Source organism: Microcaecilia unicolor, chromosome 4 (assembly GCF_901765095.1).
Source record: "Microcaecilia unicolor chromosome 4, aMicUni1.1, whole genome shotgun sequence".
Lineage (NCBI taxonomy): Eukaryota > Metazoa > Chordata > Amphibia > Gymnophiona > Siphonopidae > Microcaecilia > Microcaecilia unicolor.
This window is the reverse complement of record NC_044034.1, coordinates 362,988,275-363,010,537: the sequence shown is the minus strand read 5'-3', so window position 1 is coordinate 363,010,537 and position 22,263 is coordinate 362,988,275. Positions and strand designations below refer to the sequence as shown.

General features: G+C 47.4%; 1 protein-coding gene across 1 annotated transcript in view; it reads left to right on the top strand.

Moving 5' to 3' along the window:
- The window catches only part of BCOR (BCL6 corepressor), a 119,839-nt gene extending 101,803 nt beyond the window's left edge, over positions 1-18,036 (top strand). The window contains 5 exon segments of the mRNA XM_030202338.1: positions 6,241-6,407; positions 8,331-8,476; positions 11,293-11,370; positions 11,647-11,791; positions 17,584-18,036. Of these exon segments, the coding sequence (XP_030058198.1) occupies positions 6,241-6,407; positions 8,331-8,476; positions 11,293-11,370; positions 11,647-11,791; positions 17,584-17,899 (852 nt within the window). The 3' untranslated portion in view covers positions 17,900-18,036.
- Positions 18,037-22,263: the final 4,227 nt, after the last annotated feature.

Genomic DNA, 22,263 nt, shown 5'->3' with positions numbered 1-22,263 from the left:
CTCAATGTGGCTTACATAGTACCGGAGAGGTATTCGCGGACTCCGGTGAGAACAGATACAAAGTGGGTTCTCATGGAACAGTTGCCATTAGGGTATCATAAAGCGGAAGGATTGAATTATGAGCATTACGTACTTTGGTTTTGATCTTTTAATGTGATCTTTGGTCTTTTACTGTGAGCAAGTGCAAAGTGATGCATGTGGGAAAGAGGAACCCGAACTATAGCTACGTCATGCAAGGTTCCACGTTAGGAGTCACCGACCAGGAAAGGGATCTTGGTGTCATCGTTGATGATACGTTGAAACCCTCTGCACAGTGTGCCGCGGCGGCTAAGAAATTGAATAGAATGTTAAGCATTATTAGGAAAGGAATGGAAAACAAAAATGAGAATGTTGTAATGCCTTTTTATCGCTCCGTGGTGTGACTGCGCCTGGACTACTGCGTGCAGTTCTGGTCACTGCATTTCAAAAAAAGATATAGTGGAATTAGAAAAGGTACAGAGAAGGGCGACGAAAACAATAAAGGGGATGTTTTGACTTCGCTACTTTTTTTCCCCTACTAGCCATTTCTCTTTCTATGCACTCAAGCATCCTTCTAACGTTTGCTGTCACCTTTTCTACCTGTTTGACCTCCTTAAGATCTTCAGAAACATGGCAGAAATTGACTTGTGTGGACGTTAATAGATGGGCCGTAAGTCACCTTAGCAAGGTGCCAATAGTGTTCTGTCAGTGTGTAAAGAGCTCGTGATACGTATGCATCAGGGGCGTAGCTAGGTGGGGGCATGGGCCCCCACAGATTTAGCCCTGACCCCCTCTACTTTCGACCCCCCCTTGCCGCCGCTGCCAGGTACCTTTGCTGGCGGGGGTCCCCAACCCCCCGCCAGCCAAAGTCTTCAGCGCTGGTCTCCGGTGCGTTCGCTGATCTGTTTCTGTGAGTCCTGACGTCCTGCACGGTACGTGCATTCAGGATGTCAGTCAGGAGTCGGGACTCACTGAAACAGATAGCAAACGCGCCGGGGACCGGCGCTGAAGAAGACTTCGGCTGGCGGGGGTTGAGGACCCCCCACCAGCAAAGGTACTTGGTGGCAGTGGTGAGAGGGGAGGGGGGGGGGGGTCGAAAGTGGGAGGGGGTCAAAAGTGGCGGGGGATCGGCGACTGGGGGAGACGGGCTAAAATGTGCCCCCCCACCACCTCGGGCTCTGGACCCCCCCCCCCCCTCCTGTCGAGGTCTGGCTACGCCCCTGGTATGCATTAGTACATTTGCTAACCTGAAAACCTGGCAGATGGAATGGATGTGGACACCTAGGACTTAGTTCAGGTACTTTAGGCTAAAAGGCAGGTTGTGATATCAGGAGCTGCGTTTAGTGTGGGAAATAAACTCCAAAGATAACATGTCAAGGAGCTCCGCTAATCGTTTGGAGCCTCCGTGCAAGCAAATGACTAAAAGAAAATTGCAGTGATTTGGCCTTGATTGTTTTCGCATCCGTAATTCCCGGAAGGATATCACTTTCTTTCTAAATCTCCCCTTTCTTAGCCAGTCCTACTGTTCTGAATCTCAGTGAACCGGAGCAGTGCTGTGTTGATTTTTCAGTGGTGGTTTAGGGGGTAGAATATTCTGTAAAGGCTTTGCCTGTGGATGTGCTTTTGATAAAAGTATCCCGTATACAAGTTCGTATCCTTGCATGGAGCTTGGGTGTAGCGGTATTTAGGATATGATTTGCATTACAAGACGTATGAGGAGAGACTTGCTGACCTGAACATGTATACCCTGGAGGAAAGGAGAAACAGGGGTGATATGATACAGACGTTCAAATATTTGAAAAGTATTAATCCGCAAACGAACCTTTTCCGGAGGTGCGAAGGCGGTAGAACTAGAGGACATGAAATGAGACTGAAGGGGAGCAGACTCAAGTTAAATGTCAGGAAGTTTTTTTTTCACGGAGAGAGTAGTGGATACTTGGAATGTCCTCCCGCGGGAGGTAGTGGAGATGAAAACAGTAACAGAATTCAAACATGCGTGGGATAAACATAAAGGAATCCTGTTCAGAAGGAATGGATCCTAAGGAGCTTAGCCGAGATTGGGTGGCAGAGCCGGTGGCGGGAGGCGGGGATGGTGCTGAGCAGACTTACACGGTCTGTGCCAGAGCCGGTGGTGGGAGGCGAGGATAGTGCTGGGCAGACTTATACGGTCTGTGCCGGAGCCAGTGGTGGGAGGCGGGGCTGGTGGTTGGGAGGCGGGGATAGTGCTGGACAGACTTATACGGTCTGTGCCAGAGCCAGTGGTGGGAGGCGGGGCTGGTGGTTGGGAGGCGGGGATAGTGCTGGACAGACTTATACGGTCTGTGCCAGAGCCAGTGGTGGGAGGCGGGGCTGGTGGTTGGGAGGCGAGGATAGTGCTGGGCAGACTTATACGGTCTGTGCCCTGAAAAAGACAGGTACAAATCAAGGTAGGGTATACACAAAAAGTAGCACATATGAGTTTATTTTGTTGGGCAGACTGGATGGACCGTGCAGGTCTTTTTCTGCTGTCATTTACTATGTTACTATGTGGTCTTTATGCACCAATGTTGATGCCTGCTCCTCAGCCACTGTAAACGCATTTGGATTCATTATTAGCACAATTCCTGTAACTTTTGTGGGATGGTTTTATAGGAAGAGAGACACAACCAAGGGGAAGAGCAGAACTCCAGGGTTACAGGGAGGTTCCGGGAGCGGGCTGGGCTCTCTAAGAAATTCTGGTCAACCAGCACTGGCGCTTCTTTGGGATCAAGAACCTGATCTATTCCACGACTCCTGATGCAGGTGCTGTGGCGCCGAAATGCAGGCCCGTGTCGAGTCTGTTTATACCCTGAGCAGGGCCACCAAGAGACAAAGCTGGGCCTGGGGCAAACAATCCTCAGGGCCCCGCCGCCACTCGTTGTGGCCCACCCCCCCCCCCCCCCCCCCCCCGCCACCACCGCCGCCTCCTCTTGCAGCAGCGAACGAGAGAGAGTGCTCTTACAGCTACAGGCCCTTCTTCCTGTCGTGTCCCGCCTCCTCTGAAGTAACTTCCTGTTTCAGCATAGGGAGGACACGGCAGGAAGAAGGACCTGTGGACGGCAGAGCAGTTTGTTTTAATCGCTGCTGCTGGGCCCTCCTTTGGAGGCCGGGCCCGGGAAATCTTGACCCTCCTGCCCCCCCTCTTGGCAGCCCTGACCCCGAGTTATCATTTTGTGTACATAAGTACATAAGTACATAAGTAGTGCCATACTGGGAAAGACCAAAGGTCCATCTAGCCCAGCATCCTGTCACCGACAGTGGCCAATCCAGGTCAAGGGCACCTGGCACGCTCCCCAAACGTAAAAACATTCCAGACAAGTTATACCTAAAAATGCGGAATTTTTCCAAGTCCATTTAATAGCGGTCTATGGACTTGTCCTTTAGGAATCTATCTAACCCCTTTTTAAACTCCGTCAAGCTAACCGCCCGTACCACGTTCTCCGGCAACGAATTCCAGAGTCTAATTACACGTTGGGTGAAGAAAAATTTTCTCCGATTCGTTTTAAATTTACCACACTGTAGCTTCAACTCATGCCCTCTAGTCCTAGTATTTTTGGATAGCGTGAACAGTCGCTTCACATCCACCCGATCCATTCCACTCATTATTTTATACACTTCTATCATATCTCCCCTCAGCCGTCTCTTCTCCAAGCTGAAAAGCCCTAGCCTTCTCAGCCTCTCTTCATAGGAAAGTCGTCCCATCCCCACTATCATTTTCGTCGCCCTTCGCTGTACCTTTTCCAATTCTACTATATCTTTTTTGAGATACGGAGACCAGTACTTCCAAGTGTTTCCTCTGTGGGAGGCCATCTGTCCATCCCTACTTTTTTTGTGTGTTTCATTTTATACGTAGGGTTGCTCTGTCCTCCTTTGCTTTTTTGTTGTGCTTTGCCATGGGAGTATCCAGTTATGCACCTATTATACATGCAAATGTTTAAAATAATGGCATTTAAGTGTGTTATGTTCGCACATTAATACCAAAATTCCACCTAAGTGCTGTTCTGTAAATACCCGCTTGACTTACATAGTAGCTGTTTGCAAGGGGAATGTAGACATGGGCGGAGCTTAGGTGGGAGTCAAACTGACTATGCAACTTCCAGAATACTAGAAGTCGGTTCTTGGGTCATGACCCCAAACGGGATCGCAACCTGCACAGGAAGTACATAGGCGCATCGTTTGGATGCACCTCGGCAGGGTCACTAGATCGCTATGGCCACAACCACGGGAGCTGCTGCTGTAAGTTAAGTTCATGTCTCCAGCACTGAGGTGGGAACATTTACACTGGCTTTATGGCTGGCCTGAGCGCTCACTCCTAAATTTTAGACGCGTATCATAGGCTATAGCATTCCATACACCAGTGATTCCCAACCCAGCCAGTCAACTAGTCAGGATATCCACAAGGGATCTGCACGAGTGGGATTTGCCTACTGGGGGGGGGGGGGGGGCAGTGCATGCAAATTTGCATTATGGATATTTGTTGTGGATTCCTGAAAACCTGATTGGCTGGGTAGAGAATTGTGCCCCTAGACTAACTCCCAGTTTCTGACTAAGAACATAAGGATTTCAAAGCTGGGTGAGATCCGAAGATCCCAATGTGACCCAGTATACTAGATTCTCACAGTGGTGAGCAGATGTCTATATAAGAAGCAGGTCAGGTAGGGCTACCGAGAAACATTCCGGGCCTGAGGCAAACAATCTTAAGGCCCTTCCCCCCCCCCCCCCCCCCCCCCCACACCAACCAAAGTAATTTTATCTATCAAACATGACCCTACCTCAGCATCTGCAGTGCTCCCCCTTGGACAAGTTGTCTGTCTTCTCTCCTGCTTAACTCGCACCAGGACCGGGTTATCGCGTTGACACGTTCACTCTGAGTCTTCTTTGCCACTGCAGATCCTTCCTGCTGCGGTGCTGGTGGAAACAGGAAGTAGTCACAGTCAGGAGGAGGCGGAACGAGCGAGGCAGGAAAAAAGACCTGCAGCGGCAGAGAAGACTGATGAATGCAGCTAGGAAGCCTTGCCAACGTGGCAGCAGTGTGGAAACTAAAAAGAATCAGACCATTTTTTCCACGGAGTGTCTTCCGCAATCTGGTACAATCATTGGTACTTAGTCATCTGGACTATTGCAACTCACTTTACGCCGGCTGCAAAGAGCAAATACTTAAAAAACTCCAGACAGCCCAGAACACGGCAGCCAGACTAATATTCGGCAAACCAAAATACGAAAGCGCAAAACCCCTACGTGAAAAACTGCACTGGCTCCCACTCAAAGAACGTATCACATTCAAACTTTGTACCCTAGTCCATAAAATCATCCATGGTGACGCCCCAGCATATATGTCAGACCTAATAGAACTACCACCCAGAAAGGCAAAAAAATCTTCTCGCACATTCCTTAACCTTCATCCTCCCAAGTGCAAAGGCTTGAAATACAAATCAATGCATGCATCAACCTTTTCGTATACAAGCACACAGCTCTGGAACGCGCTGCCACGCAACCTGAAAACGGTCTATGAATTGACCAACTTCCGCAAACTACTGAAAACTTATCTCTTTGACAAAATATATCATAAAGATCAACACGTATAACTGCACTATTTCTAATATATCCAGAAATGCTCTTCAATGTCTTTTGCCCTAAAATCATCATGTATTTCACCACCATGTAACCCAAAACCCTCTGTAAAACCAGTTGTATGTTCTCTTCTACCTCCATCATCCATGAAGAATTGTAAGCCACATTGAGCCTGCAAAGAGGTGGGATAATGTGGGATACAAATGCAATAAATAAACAGTGCCAGGCTCCCCTTGGAGGCCTGACCCAGGAAATTCCCCTCCCCCCTCACGGTGGCCTTGAGGACAGAAATAGCCATGCACTGTCTGACCTTCCCCTTTTCAAGCACTCACGGTTTAGGAGTACTTTGAACCCAAGGTGACACCGTTGATTTAAATGAAATTGCCTCTGATTGATCTGTCTTGTGTAAATTAGTCTAATCCATCTTTGAAGCCAGTGGTACTGTTTGCTGTTACAAAGTCTTTTGCCAATGAGCTGCACATTTTAACTCTGTCGTGTGTGAAGAAGAAACTTTTCTTTGTCTTTTAACCTTCCACCTGATAATTTGTAGCTGCGGCATTAGGGAGTTGCGGGTGAAGGGACCCAAGATCTCCGGGGTGACAATGTTAAAAGTCTTTTCTATTTCCTTTGCAGGAGGTAGTTCTGTACTGCTTGGAGAATAAAGTGTGTGATGTGAACCATCGTGACAATGCAGGTTACTGTGCCCTACACGAGGCCTGTGCCCGAGGCTGGCTGAGCATCGCACGCCATTTACTGGAGCATGGGGCCGATGTGAACTGCAGTGCTCAAGATGGGACCAGGTGAGGTACCGTGAGTGGTGTTCTACTTCTCCAGTTGATGTCCCAAGAACAGACTTTGGTTGACCTCTTGCTTCTCCAGTTGTGGTCTCTAGATCAGCTTTTGGATGGTGTTGTAGTTCTCGAAGTCCATAGAGCAGCCTTTAGGTGGTGTCATAATTCTCCAGTTGGGAGTCCCTAGATTAGCCTTTGGGCTGCGTCATAACTTCTCCAGTTGGAATTTCTACAGGTTCTACAGATGCTCTTGAATGCTGTCATTCTTCCCTAGTTAGGGTTCTAGAACGGTGCATCAATGTTTTTGCACCTCCCCTGTTGCACTTCCTAGAGCAGCATGCCGTGGCTTTCTTGCTTCTTCTTTTAAAGTCCGTAGGAGCAGCACTTTGTGCTGTTGGGATTTTACTACAGTGCCCTGTTGAATACCCAATGCAGATGATTGCTACTCATTTTGGGGGTGGCAACAACCCCTAGCTTGTATATGTGGGCCCCCCCATCTCTAGGGATGGCCAACTATTTTGTGAAGATGCCACATAAAAGTAACTTTGAGGCCTCTTGATTATCTCCTGTTTCCCCTCATCATTTCACCTACCAAGAAACCACATTAAGCCCCTTCCACAGTCACTTGTCCTCTTCCGAGTTCAGTGCTGCTGCCTGTTCTTCCTCCAAAACAAACACAGGGTGGAAGAAAACCAAGTCCAAGTGACCAACCCAAACACAGAAACTAAGTTTATTGGGTTCCAATAAACTTAGTTTGGAGCTCTTACTTCTGTGTTTGGGTTGGTCACTTGGACTTGGTTTTCTTCCACCCTGTGTTTGTTTTGCTTGCGTTTTTGTGGAAGGAGTGGACCCCCTTGTTTCTCGCCTGCTTCTTCCTATCAGAACTTGGACCATCCACCGATCGGACGATTTGATTAAGCCTGAGGCTCCCTTGAATGGTGCAGGATACCACCATTGCTACCTGCTTCATGTTTCCCTCCTTTACTTCTATGCACGGGCCACCTGATGAAGCTGACCTGTTAACTGGCCTTTCTTTCAGCCACGGAGCACCCGCGGCTACATGAGCCAATAGCATGTACTCTCCCCTCTTTCTCTGAAGACCCATGTATGTGGGACCACTGAAGTTACAGGATCTCTGCCTCTTCCCCCCTTCCCCCAGGGCCAGCCCAACACTGACCTCTTGATATTCAAAGCTAGTTAACTGTCCAGACATGGCCACTGGCTAGTGAAATAACATATTGCCACTTAACCGTGGATATTCAGCAGGAGATAACAAGGGGGAGGGGTGGGAGGAGGGAACAGCGGATGCTGAATGCCTAGGAGGGAAAGGGAGATGATGAACATCTTGGTATGTATGTGTGTGTATGTGGGGGGAGGGGGGGGGGAAGAGGTGCTGAACACACAGGGTGGAAGTGGGAGGAAAGTAGAGAGATGCTGGACATCTTTTTTTTTTTTGGGGGGGGCAGGAGAGTGGTAGGGAAGGAGAGATGCTGTACGTTGTGGAGCAGGGCCTTAGCTGCTCTTTGGTGGGGTGGGGAGAGGGTGCATGGCTAAAAGATCACCTAGGGTGTCAGATATTGTTGGGCTGGCTTACTCTCCCCCCCCCCCCCCCCCAAATCCTTAGTTCAGGAAGTCTGTGACTACAGTACAGTACGATAGTTACTAGATTAGTTCCAGTGCTGCACCGTTTGCTGTGTTCGGGCTTTTCTGTGTATAATGACTGCCCCTTACACTGGCATTTTGTTCCCCCTGCTGTTGAGTGGAGGGGAGTGACGTCCTGCAGGGGCCATGCTGTCCCCTGGGCTGCTGACGCCATATGATACAACAGTTCTAGGCATTAAACTTCAGTATATGCAGCTGAGTTCCTGATACATGTGGTAGATTAGATCAAGGGGCGGACAGTAACGCTGACCTCCGCGCTCTCTCCTTCAGGCCGATCCATGATGCAGTGGAGAATGACCACCTGGAAATTGTCCGTTTGGTGCTTTCTTATGGTGCTGATCCGACCCTTGCTACCTACTCTGGAAGGACAATTGCGAAGATGACCCACAGCGAGCTGATGGAAACCTTTCTCACAGGTATGCGCTTCTCTTGTTTGTCCTGGGCCGAGGACAGGCGGAGTCCCTCGTCACCCGCTCTTTCAGGACGTTTTCATTGTGTCTTCTTTTACTGAAAGGAGCGGCTTAATGAGTTACAAATACCTGTCACCCCTTTCAAGGGAAACCCGCTGTTTAAAGTAGTAGGGTACTAGTGTGGGGTAAGAGCCTGGAAGGGTTGGGGGGGGATCTGAAGCTAGAAAGAAATGGAATGATTTGTATGAAAGGTTTGATTGATATACTTAATACTCCGTCTTTGCTCACGGATTCTTGGTGGTTCCCCACTTTTCCCAGGACATCCAGTATTCGTTCATTATATCCATTACTTGTCTGCAGTGTCCATCCCCTTCCACTGTGGTCTGGAGCAGTGGCGTTCCGACGCTGGCTGACACCCGGGGTGGATCGCTGATGCGCCCCCCCTCCTGGCGAAATGACACCCCCCCCCCCCCGGGTGCACGTCGCTGGGGGGGGGGGGTGCCGCGGCGCGCGCCTGTTGCCCTGTCTCCGAGTTCGCAATTCGCATGTGTTCACGGCTCCCTCTGAGTCTGCCCCGGAATGTTCCGTGGCAGACTCAGAGGGAGCCGTGAACACATGCAAATTGCGAACTCGGAGACAGGGCAACAGGCGCGCGCGCGGCAACCCCCAGCGGCGTGCACCCGGGGCGGACCCCCCCCCCCCCCCTTGGTACGCCACTGGTCTGGAGCTACTTTACCAATGTCAGTCCATGTCTTCCAAAAATGGTGTGCAATTAGAAGATTTTGTTTTTGTTGGTTGGGGAAGGTTTGTATAGTGACTTTTGTAGAAATTGCATCCCGATGCTGTTTACAATTGGGGAAAATGTGGGTTGAAAACATCTTTCTCAATCCTTTCCTCGGGACGCACCTAGCCAGTCAGGTTTTCAGGATACCCACAATGAATATTCATGATGTCTATTTGCATGCCCTACCTCCTTCTTTGTATGGAAATCTACCTCATGCATATTCATTGTGGGTATCCTGAAAACCCGACTGGCTAGGTGCGTCCCGAGGACTGGATTGAGAACCCCATGCTGTAGCCTTTCAGGGACTGGACGAGTGAGCAGAGATGGCTTCTTGCCTTTACCCCTCACCAGTCAGTCTGTTGGGACCTCCAGAAAGCCGTCTCTCTCTTCCTTTTAATCTCTGTCGCGCATTGAAAAGCGAGTTAACATTGTTACCATGTCCTGGAACAGCGATAGGCATGTCCAGTCGGTTTTCAGGATAACCAAAATGTAAAAGTGAACCTGGCTCTTAAAAACGCATGCAAATGGATTCATTGATTATTTGCTGTGGATATTCTGTTTAGAAGGATCTGATCAAAAGAAGCTTAGGGGGAGATTAGGTAGGAAAGACAGTGCTGGGCAGACTTCTATGGTCTGTGCCCTGATAGAGGCTGAATAGATTTGGATGGAGCTTCTCAGGGGCTTCGACGTTAACTTCAGAAATTTTAGAACAAGGACAGTGCCAGGCAGACTTCGGTCTATGCCCTAAAAATGGCAAGGATAAATCAAGACCAGGTGTACATATGATGTATCACATCATACCATATGTAATGAGTTTATCTTGTTGGGCAGACTGGATGGACCGTACAGGTCTTTATCTGCCGTCATCTACCATGTTACTATGTTCTGAAAACTAGTACTGGACATTAGGAATTCCCAACCTGGATTTTTTGGGCCCAATATTCAGCCAGCATTGATCAGCGCTTTGCTGACTGCCGCTGGCGTTAAAATGGAAATTCAGTGCCAGGCCATATTCAGACACTGGCATTGAATTTCTGGGTTTCCGGAGCCAGCTAACGCATAGCCAGTTAAGTGTATAATTCAGCACTTAACCGGCTGTGGGTTACTGCATAAAGACAGGACTGACTTGTATATGGTACTGTTTATGCCATTAGCCTGACCAGTTGTGCTGACCAACAGTATTTAACTGGCCAAGTGCCAGCTCCGCTTCCGGAATGCCCCTAAACTAGCTGGTTTTCAGTTTGGCACTAACTGGTTATTTTCAGCAGCCTTAACTGGTTAAAAATTAGCGGTTAGTTCCAAATATGCGATTTAATCTGCCAGGAGCCATTTCTGGCCTGTTAAATCCCTTTATGATCTTGGGAAGTTGCTTGGCCTTACTTTAACGTCACAGTTCCTTGTCCTTCTCCTGTAGGGCCCTGCCTTCCCCTTTCAGGGCCAGAAGAGTAACTCTTCTAAAAGATCCCTGGCCCCGTTCGTATCAGAAGATGAAAACTACCCTTCCTAGCCCGCTCTTCCTCGCAGGAGCTTGGCATAGATCGCTCTGCTGTGACTCTGAAAACTGAACACAACATCAGGTTAATCAGGGGCGTAGCCAGACTTCGGCAGGAGGGAGGTCCAGAGCCCGAAGTGAGGGGGGCACATTTTAGGCCCCCCCCCCGGAGCTGCCGACCCCGCCACCACCAACTTTGCCCCCCCCCCCCCCCCCCCCCCGCTAATGACCCTCTCGACCCCCCCCCCCCCCCCCCGCCGCCAACATGCACGCAGGACATCAGAAACAGAAGGAAGCCTTTTGCGAGAAGAAGAGGACCTTGACTGGCGGGGGTTGGGGTCCCCTGCCAGCAAAGGCAGGCGACGGTGGGTTGGCGGCGGGAGGGGGGTCGAGAGGGTCTTTGGCAGGGGGGTCCAGCCCCCCCTGGCCCCACGTAGCTACGCCACTGAGGTTAATACAAGGGTGGATCCTAGAGAGCTGAACCTGAGTCTCATCATTCATAAGGTTTGTTTTGATCCATGCATGCCCTCCTCTTCCTCTCTCTAGAATATCTGACTGATCTTCATGGCCGGAGTGCCGATGACCCTGGTGTTTGCTGGGACTTCTACGGCAGCTCTGTGTGTGGTGAGTACAATGCATCGTAGAAGTCATATTTCTCGAAAACTCCTGTACAGCATAACTGTAGCTAATTCTTATGTTAACCCAGTAAAGAGAATAGGAACCTGCAAAGATCCTGATTTTCTCCAGAACTACTATTGCTGAGAGGATTCTGGACCCCACCAAGGGAGCTGCTGGCTCCTTGGTTTACCATTAACTCATGGCGGAGAAAGTGTGATCCCTGTTTGAGTTTCATGGTGTGATGTTATTCCCATGTAACGTTAATTACGTTCTTCTCCCCAGATCCAAAGGATGAATCTGGATTTGATGTTCTGTCGGACCCCCCTGGTCCAGAAGATGAAGACGGCTGCAGCGACGTCTTTGAGTTTGAATTCTCGGACAGTCCCCTTTTGCCTTGCTACAACATCCAAGTCTCTCTCTCTCAGGGGTACGAGTTTACGTAGAGCCGCTCAGGGAGCTGGGTAACTCTTTGAAATTGTATTTGGGTAGTTGTGGGAAGTTAAGAGGTGCAATAAATGATGCAGATCTTCCCAACAGGACGCCATCCTGGCACTGGGATCACCTATTGCGACTACTACTTTGACTTTTGTAGCCCTACTAGACGTGCTTTAAATTATGAAGAAATCGACCACCAAACTCAGAAGATTACTTCTTAAACATAGATGTGGTCACTAAATTGTGGTATTTTAAATTTTTGGAGGAAAAAGCCTCTATTTGTCCTTGGTCATTGACAATGCTTTGTGACCCGCTGGACATTGACTCGTCACTGGCTAAAAACCTCCATAAAAAAAGGCCTGCTTCGGTAGGCAATGAAACGAGCGCTAGCAAGGTAATCCCCCACCCTCCCTCGCTGTCTCGCTCTGTCCCCTCCGAGACCCACGCCCCCCTGTCTCCCTCCCTTCCTTCCGGGTTCGAGACCCCCCTCCCTCCCAGTTCAAGACCCCCTCACGCCCCTCCCACCGAGTTACAGACTCCCCCCTCCCTCCGATTTCAACACCCCCCCGCGTTACTGACCCCTGGACCCCCCTGCCGCGACCCTCTCGACCCCCCCCTTTCTGCTGAAAACCCTCCCCCGCCACCTACCTGTGCTGATGGGGGATCCCAACCCCCGACAGGCGAAGTCTTCTTCTCGTCTGCGCCAGCGTTGCTTGCTGAATGGTCTGATCAAGTTTCTGTGCGTGCGTCTGATGTCAGACTCACGCACAGAAACTTGATCAGATCATTCAGCAAGCAACACCGCGACAGCCGAGAAGAGGACTTCGGCTGTTGGGGGTTGGGGTCCCCCGTCAGCACAGGTACGCGACGGAGTTGGCTCGCGCTGCTATGTTGTGATTGGGCACAGTCGCTGCAGACGCACCCGGAAGTGGGAGACGTCATCATTTCAGGAGATGGATACAGAAGCACGAATGCCACAAGGCTTATGTCCAAGCAGTCAGCTTCAGAACGTTGGAGGTGCGTTTTATTATATAGGATAAGTCTTTAGAGCATATAACACATCTTATTTAACCATCCGGGTTATATGCTATAAAACTGGAATAAAGTAAAAATAAAATATAATTTACAAAAGTTGAATTAAAAATGGAGGTTTTTTAGCCAGTGAAGAGTCGATGTCCAGCGGGTCACAAAGCATTGTTAATGACCGAGGACAAACAGAGGCTTTTTCCTCCAAAAATGAAAAGGTTAAAAATGCCACAATTTGGTGGGACCTACTTACACAAACAAGAGAAAATCCCAGCTCAACAGAGCTTACAATCTATTGAACACGGACAAACAGGACAAATAAGAAATTATCGAGTTAGATTTATTATGGGAACAATTAAAACAATGTAGGTATTAAACAGAAAATAAAGAGATTAAGATTTAAAAGCAGCCTCGAAAAGGTGGGCTTTTAGCCTGGATTTGAATAGGGCAAGAGATGGAGCATGACGTACTGACCCAGGAAGTCAATTCCAGGCATACGGTGCGGCAAAATAAAAGGAACGGAGTCTGGAGTAGGCAGTGGAGGAGAAGGGCACAGATAAGAGAGACTTAGTAGATCAATGGAGTTCCTGGGAAGGGATGTAGGGAGACATAAGAGAGAAGAGATACCGAGTTGCTGCAGAACGAACGCACTTGTAAGTCTGTAAGAGCAGTTTGAACTGTATTCAGAAACGAAGAGGGAGCCAGTGAAGTGATCTGAGAAGAGGGTGTTGTGTGAGTGGAGCGACACTGATGGAATACAAGTCGTGCAGCAGAATTTTGAACAGATTGAAGGCGAGAGAGATGGTTTAGTGGGAATCCTGTGAGAAGCAGGTTGCAGTAGTCTAGGGGAGGTGATAGAAGTGTGGATAAGAGTTTTGGTAGTGGTTTTAGAAAGGAAGGGATGAATTTTGGTGATGTGATAGAGAAAGAAATGACAGGTTTTAGCAGTCTGCTGGATGTGTGCAGAGAAAGAGAGAGAGGAGTCGCAGATGACCCCAAGGTTACAAGCTGAGGAGAGAAGGAGGATGACGGTGTTATTCACAGAAATAGAGAACGAGGGAAGGGGAGAGGTGGGTTTAAGGGGGAAGATTAGAAGCTCTGTTTGGGCTTGTTCAGTTTTGAATGGCAGTGGGATGTTCAGGCAGCAATGTCAGACAGGCAGGTTGAGATTTAGGCTCATCCGTGATGCAGTGGAGAACGACCACCTGGAGATTGTCCGTTTGGTGCTTTCTTGCGGTGCTGATCCAGCCCTTGCTACCTACTCTGGAAGGACATTTGCGAAGAAGACAGGTTTTAGCAGTCTGTTGGGTGTGTACAGAGAATCAAGTATAGATCTACCACTCTATACTTGACAATTCAAGTATAGAGTGGTAGATCTGATTGTCATCGGCATAAAGATGGTTATGAGCACCAAGGAAACAGTCTAGAGAAAGCAGAGAAGAGATTCCAAGACAGAGCCCCAAGGTCCAATGACAGTGGAGGAGGAAGAAAACCAAGACAGAACAGAGCTCCCGGATTCCAAGAGGACAATGTATCAAGGAGTAGGCGGTGATCGATTGTGTCGAAAGGATGAGGATTGAGTAAAGACCCCTGGCTCTGGTCACGAACAGGTAACTGCAGACTTTGGCACAAGCTGTTTCTGTAAAATGTAGACGGTGAAAGGCCACATTAGGATGGATTAAAACTAGCTTGAGATGAAAAAAAGTCAAGACAGTGGCATTGAGTAATGTGTTCAAGTAGCTTGGATGCAAAAGGGAGATGAGCAGGTAGGGTCCAGTGATTTTTTTTTTTGAGAAGTGGTGTAATCAGAGCATGTTTGAAGGCATCAGAAACAGTTGCCGTGAAAAGTGATAGGTCGAGGGTATGACAGATGGAGGAGAGAGAGCTGAGTCAATGGGTAGGAACTGGAATCAGAGAACAGATGGTGAGTGTGGAGGAGGAAGGGAGATATGCAGTTTCCTCTTTTGGGACTTTAAAAAAGGAAGAAGGGGTGGCAGGGGGTGAAGAAAGGAGTTGAAATTTAAGTGGGGAGGGGAGGGGAAACGTATAAACAGAAAAATGAAGGCAAATAAAGACCATGTGGCCTCTCCAGTCCTGCCCATCCATGCTATCCACTAACCCTTCCTCTCCCTTAGAAACCCTATATACTTGTCCCAAGCTTTCTTAAATTCAGATACTATTTTCATCTCCACCACCTCCATCGGGAGGCAGTTTCACAAATTCACCACCCTTTCCGTGAAGAAGTATTTCCTCTGGTTACCCTTCCACCCTCATCCTATGTCCTCTCATTCCAAGCTTCTTTTCGATTGAAAGAGACTCAGTCTCCTGTGCATTTATGCCACATAGGTATTTAGATGCCTCTATCATATCTCCCCTCTCCCACCTTTCTTTCAAAGTATGCATACTGAGATCTTTAAAGTCTGTCCCCTTACACTTTATGACAACGACCACTGACCATTGTAGTAGCCGCCCTCTGGACTGACTCCATCCTATTTATATCTTTTTGAAGGTGCGGTCTCCAGAATTGTACACAGTAATGGGGTCTCACCAGAGACTAATACAGGGGCATCATCACTTCCTTTTTCCTACTGGCCATTCCTCTCCCTGTGCACCCAAGCATCCTTCTAGCTTTTGCCATCACCTTTTCTGTTTGGCCGCCTTCAGATCATCACATACATTCACACCCAAGTGCCGCTTCTCTTTCGAGCACAAAAGTTATTCACCCCCTAAATTGTACCATTCCCTCCAGATTTTTGCAGACCAAATGCATGACCCTGCATTCTTCAGCAGTAAACCTTAGCTGCCAAATTCTGGACCAAGCTTCGCTGGGTCCCTCCTCATGTTATCTACATTCTACTCCATCAGGGGCTCAAGTGAGACAAGAATGACTGAATGGCATTCATCGATGGTAGCTCATATTTCATTGGTCATAATTTGAGGCATATTTTCAAAGCACTTAGCCTTCCAAAGTTCCATAGAAACCTAAATTGATTCTGTACTATGACCTAATCAATAGCCCATTGACCTGGAGTATACAACCAGGATCCTGTCCATAAAAAGTGAGAATTGATCACGGATCAAGTGTCTTTGAGAAGAACAGTAGGTTGGAAATGGGGTGAAAGCTGGAGGCACTTTCAGGGTCTTAAGTCTGATTTTTTAAAATGTTGGTATAGGTGTAGCCATGATATCTTTCCATAAAGAGTGGACTAAACCTTGAGCCAAGACTTGTCTGGAGCAGAGGAAGAAATTTGGCCAAGAGTGAAGTGGAAGCCTTTTGAATCAAAGTAGGGGACCAAAGCTAAAGAGTTGAAGTAGGGTGTAAAGAAATCTCAGTCTTAGTAACACTAAAAGCATAGGTTATGGAACAATGTGAGGGAGGAAGGTAGAGGTCAAGAGGAAATACATGTTGGTGAGAGGGCCATAGTGTCATAAGCAGAGGGAAGCTTTGTGCTGCAGTAGAGGAACCTAGGGAACGATGGAGAGAAGTAATCTTAGCCAGGCCTCAGCAAGGGCCTTAGGAGATCGGACGAGAATAGGTTGCAGTGACACTTGAGGGAGGTGTGATGAAGTCAAGCACTAGGCGAGGTGTATGGGAGAAAAGATAAGCTCCATAATAGAGGGCAGTAACTGAGGCAGAGTCTTAAGAGAACAACCAAGTTTCAGCTAGAGTAAGAAGATGCAGAGTGTGAGAAATAGAGGTCATGAATGTCGGCAAGTTTGGTGGGGGTAGCGTGGCCATTCCACAGAGAAAGGGAGAGGAGAGGGTGGAAGGAAAGGATTAAACATAAAATTGGAGAGGTTGACCTGTACAAGTGGAGTGAGAGATGATTTGGAGGGCCAGGATTGGGATTGATATCCCCAGATGTGAAGAGGAGAAGAAGCAAGAGATTACAGAAGAGAACAGGGGAGGCATGACAACAGTGACAGAGATGAGATCCCCTTAGAGAGGATGGAAATAGCTGAATGAAAGGAAGCAACCACTGAAGCTTGAGAGCTGAGGAGAAGGTAAAAGACGATATGGTTAGTGAGGTGACAAAAGTAGAGAATGGGTAGTGTGGTCTTGTGCCTTTCTGGTTATTAGCTGGATAGATTATGCGGCATTGAGTCTCAGTAGATCTAGTAATCACCCTGGAGGAGGAATATGCAGATAACTTGCAAACCTCCACAACACCTGACAGAAGTGGAAGACCAAGTGGGTCACGGTGAACTTGGGAGTCATCCAGGAAGATGCCAAGAGGAATACGCGGATATGCTGCAAACCTCCACATTATCTAGCAACGCAGTCGGATGGAACACAGGGAATCAGGAGCAGAAACCCAAGTGGGTCAGGGCGGATCTGGTAGTGGCCCTAGAGGATGCTGGGAGGAATATGCAGATGGAGTGCAAACCTCCCCAGCACCTGAGAAGCAATTGGATGGAGTACAGGATAGCAGCAATAAAGGCCCAGATAGGATTGAGTTTTGAGATGGGGGAATGAGCAACAGAGTTGGGGGGTCTAAATTTCCAACTATGCCAAAAAGCATCTGTCTTTCAGTATTTTTCTTTTTTCCCCCAAAGATGTTCAGCATTTGGTAAGGTTTCAGGACCATAAAAAGCCCTAAACTGCTGCTTTGTGAAAATTAAGTTAGTTTAGTACAGTCAAAATATTTAATGCATGCTGTGTTTATAATATGCCTGGCAGGGCTGCGCTTTCTGTTGGCAGCTCTGGTTTCTGCTCAGAATCGTACCAGCTTTAACTTCCCTTGTTCCTTCTTGCAGTCCCCGGAACTGGCTGCTCCTGTCGGACGTGGTAAAGCGGTTGAGGATGGCGCCTCACACGTTCTGCTGCGGCTTCCCTGGGGTTGATCTCGCCACCATCACCGAGGCGGAGTTCTACAAGCAGGTGTCCCTGAGTCAGTTGTTCTCTCCGAAGGAACTGGAGACGTTCAACCCGGACTCCAAAGAGCCGGTGGAGCTGGTGAAACTCACTCACGAGCTGCAGGTGTTACTGGGGTCTTCGCTGGAGTGGCTGCATCCGGAAGACGAGCCCGGCCCTGCAGTCAGCTGGTTACCGGCTCCGGTCTGCTCGGAGTGACGAGATTCAAAGCGTTCTGCTCCCCCCCTAGGACAATGGCACTTATAATACCAGGGCAGAAATGTGTATTTCTTAGTCTAGAGAAAACAAAAATGTGGTTCCTGTGGAATTAGCTGGAAATTAAAAAAAAAAAAAAAGACAGCTGGGCCCATGTCCTTAATCAAGCCGTGTCCAGTTTTTTGTCATGGTCTGGTTCACCATTTGGAAGCTGTTTCGCTGGTGATCCACTGATGGTCCAGGACATGCAGGAAAGACCAGTGGGAGAAAGCCTGTAAGGCACTGGGTCATTTCCTTACTCTGCACCGTTCCCCCACCCTTTCCATCGAGTGGGGGGCTGCGTCCTGCCTCCAGCAGGGGCGCTGCTGCTGTCTCTCTGTGTAAATGTGTTAAGATCATTTCTGCATAGAGAATACACTGTTAAACATAATAATTCATTTCGACAAGAATAGATTCCAGGCAGAAGAAATGTTATAAAAAAAACTTTAAAAGCAAGAGAAATGTTTTCTCTTTAATCGTTTTTTAAAGACTGTTTCCTCACCTTTTCATGTGCATATACTTTGGAATAAGTTTTTATGTGAGAACACTTCTCTCTCTTAATTTAAAGACTCACATTGGCTTTCGCCTGCTTCCCGGAGAACCGTTTCTTCGGAGGCAGGGCCGGGATTGGAGCCGTGTGACCTGCTTGGAAGACCAGACTTGCAAAAGCACTTCATGAGGGGTTTATGTTTACAGAAATTACCTGCTTTGGACAGGTAAAAGAACTATTATGTAGAAATCAGTGATTTGTAATATAAAAGAAAAAAAAACCACACACATATTCCGATATCTGCCAACTAATTGTTTGAACTTTTGTATGCTAATTTAAAAAAACCTTGTGGATTTAGTTTTCACACACAGAATCGGGATTGTTTGTATAGAGTTAAACATTTTATGCTGTTTATTTAAAGAAAAAAAAAGATTCTGAATTAATTTGTTTTCTGTATCTTGTAAGATATTGACAGCTGTAACATATAAAGAAGATTTGCTGCTTGAGATTGTACATAAAACTATTTTTTTTCTCTGAAATGTGTGTGCTTTACGTTTGAGAACAGTGTTTTAACTTTGTAAGTAAAAAAAATTCTCCTGCCTTCGTATTTATATTTTCCAAAAAGATTTTCTTAAAAAGGCAATAAAACTGTTCAGTAAATTCAATGACAGGCTGGGCTTCTATTAATTCAACCCATTTAAAGAACAGATGACTTTGAGTTTTTGGTTTCCTGGTGATACGGATCAAATCCTCTGTAACCTTTGGCACTGATGGTTCTTCAATGTCTGGAGGTCAGAACTTGCCTTTGCTCCCTCCCTCCCTGTCCTGTCCGCCTTGGTGGGAGGGGGCACACTGGCCAGGGCTTCCCAAAAGTAGCCCTGCGAATCAGTCTAAATGAAGGTGCAGCTGGTGGGGTATAAAGGGGACACGAGGCTTGATACACTTCAACCAGTGGTTTGAGGTGAGTTGAAGATTCTTCTTGTAGGGATCTTAAACTTGATCATGATCACCTTATATTTCAACATTTTTATTGATGACAGATTATGATAATACATCAGTGTCTTTTTGACAAACAATGATCACTAGCAAAACATTCAAAACATAACTTTATGATAAAAGCCATCACCATCCTTTTTTTTTTTAAATATATTTCATGATCAGCTTAAATAGACGTGTGTCAGACTAGTGAGTACTGATGGTCATCAAATTAGATGGCAAGAGCTGTATTATTGCTGTGATTTTGACTCTTTCCAACCCCAACAGAAGTTGGAAAGAAGTTATATATACAGGGTCGAGACGCCTGTCCAGGGGCAAAATAACTGAAATTTTAACAGAACAGGATCAAATTTGGCAATAGAGAAAAGTGAGATGCATTCGAAAATAGGCCAAGTTGGATTGGGAGTTCCAGAGAAATAAGGTCCTTGAAAAATGGCACAAAACGTGAAAGATCTCAATTCGTATACTTTGGAAGAAAGGCGGGAGAGGAGAGATACGATAGAGACGTTTAAATACCTCTGTGGCATAAATGCACAGGAGGCAAGTCTCAATTGGATGAAGGTGAAATGGGACAGACTGAGGAGGAACCTGAGGACATAACGTCTTCACTGAAAGGGCGGTGAATTTGTGGAACGGTCTCCCGGTGGAGGTGATGGACACAACTGTATCTGAATTCAAGAAAGCTTGGGACAGGTACGTAGGATCTCTAAGGGGAGACGAAGGGATAGTGGCTGGCATGGAACACCAAGGAAGAACCTCTACGTCAAATCGTCCAAGCAAGCAAGAGTAGAGGTTGACCAAAGGATGAGTCCAATGCTGGGGATAGTGCTTTAAAAAAACTCTAAATTACTGCTGATGCAGGAGGACCCAACACGGTCCGTGTTTCGCCTTCACTAAACGCCTGCGTCAGGGGTCTTGTTAGTATTCTAAAAAAAAAAAAAACATTAAAATGTCATACACAAATAGTATACGTACATAGGAATGCAAACGATATGTGACGATCAAAAATAAAATGCTTCATTACAGATAAAAAACAGACGTCAATAAGAATATGCATAGAAATGTATAACTTTTTCATATAAACAATAAATAAATAATCGGTAATAATAAAGACATGGGCCGATGAGCTTAATACCATGGCCATGGGCCATAACATTAAGATTTTACGCACCAATATAATAGTGAAACCGCCATAATTATAACGTAAATCAGGCCCTGTTTACTAAGGTGCGTTCGTGTTTTTAGCGCGCTTACACTTAGCACGCGCTAACCACGTACGCACCTATAGGAATATTGTAGGCACGTACATGGTTAACGTGCGTTAGAAATGTTAATGCGCCTATAACGCTGCTTAGTAAACAGGGCCCATAGGTATGCATCTGGTCAAAACTAAAAAAAAAGTATGTGGAAGTCTGTGAAAAAAAGATAAATTGAAAGAAAGACCCCTGACGCAGGCGTTTAGTGACGCCAAAACACGGACAATGTTGGGCCGTCCTGCATCAGCAGTAATAAAGAGTTTTCTAAGCACCGTCCCCTGCACTGGACTCGTCCTTTGATCAGCCTCTACTCTTGCTCGCTTGGCAGCCTGTTGGCCGTTTGGCTTTTATCTGCCTTCATTTTTCTCTGTTTCTGTTGGAGGCACAGTTCCAGCTTATGCACTATAGAAACTTAAGAAACATAGAGGGGCATAATTGAACGAAAACGTCTATCTCCATGGGCGTTTATCTCCGAGAACGGGTCCGTGAAGAGGCGTACCGAACCGTATTTTCGCAAAAAATAGACGTCCATGTTTTATTCGACAATTTGTGAGCTGGGCGTTTTTGTTTTTCAGTGATAATGGAAAATGAAAGCGCCCAGCTCAAAAACGAATAAATCCAAGGCATTTGTTCGTGGGAGGGGCCAGGAGTCATAGTGCACTGGTCCCCCTCACATGCCAGGACACCAACCGGGCACCCTAGGGGGCACTTTTACAAAAACAAAAAAAAAGGTAAAAGAGCTCCCAGGTGCATAGCACTCTTCCCTTGTGTGTTGAGCCCCCCAAATCCCCCTCAAAACCCACTGCCCACAAGTCTACACCATTACTATAGCCCTAAGGGGTGAAGGGGGGCACCTACATGTGGGTACAATGGGTTTGGGGGGGGGGTTGGACGACTAAGCATTAAGCAGCACAATTGTAACAGGTAGGGGGGGGATGGGCCTGGGTCCACCTGCCTGAAGTCCACTGCACCCCCTAACAACTGCTCCAGGGACCTGCATACTGCTGCCAGGGAGGTGGGTATGACATTTGAGGGTGAAAATAAAAAGTTGTGAAACATCATTTTTTGTGGTGGGAGGGGGTTAGTGACCACTGGGGGGGTCAGGGGAGGTCATCCCCGATTCCCTCTGGTGGTAATCTGGTCATTTAGGGCACTTTTTGGGGCCTTATTCGTGAAAAAACAGGGTCCAGGAAAAGTGCCCTAAATTCTAGCTACAAACGCACACTTTTTTTCCATTATCGGCGAAAGGCGCCCATCTCTCCTCGGCCGATAACCACGCCCCAGTTCCACCTTCGCCACACCTCCGACACGCCCCCGTCAACTTTGTACACTTCCGCGATGGAGTGCAGTTGAAAACGTCCAAAATCGGCTTTCCATTATACCGATTTATTCGTTTTTGTGAGATAAACGTCTATCTCCCGATTTGGGTCGAAATCTAGGCGTTTTTCTCTTTCAATTATATGGTGGATAGTGCCCCATCCCTCAAAACTCCCTCCCACAGACCAACCTTCATACCCTCAGCTGTGCCCACACATCTATATCCATGCCACCCCAAACTACCCCACAACTACATAAGTACAAAAGTA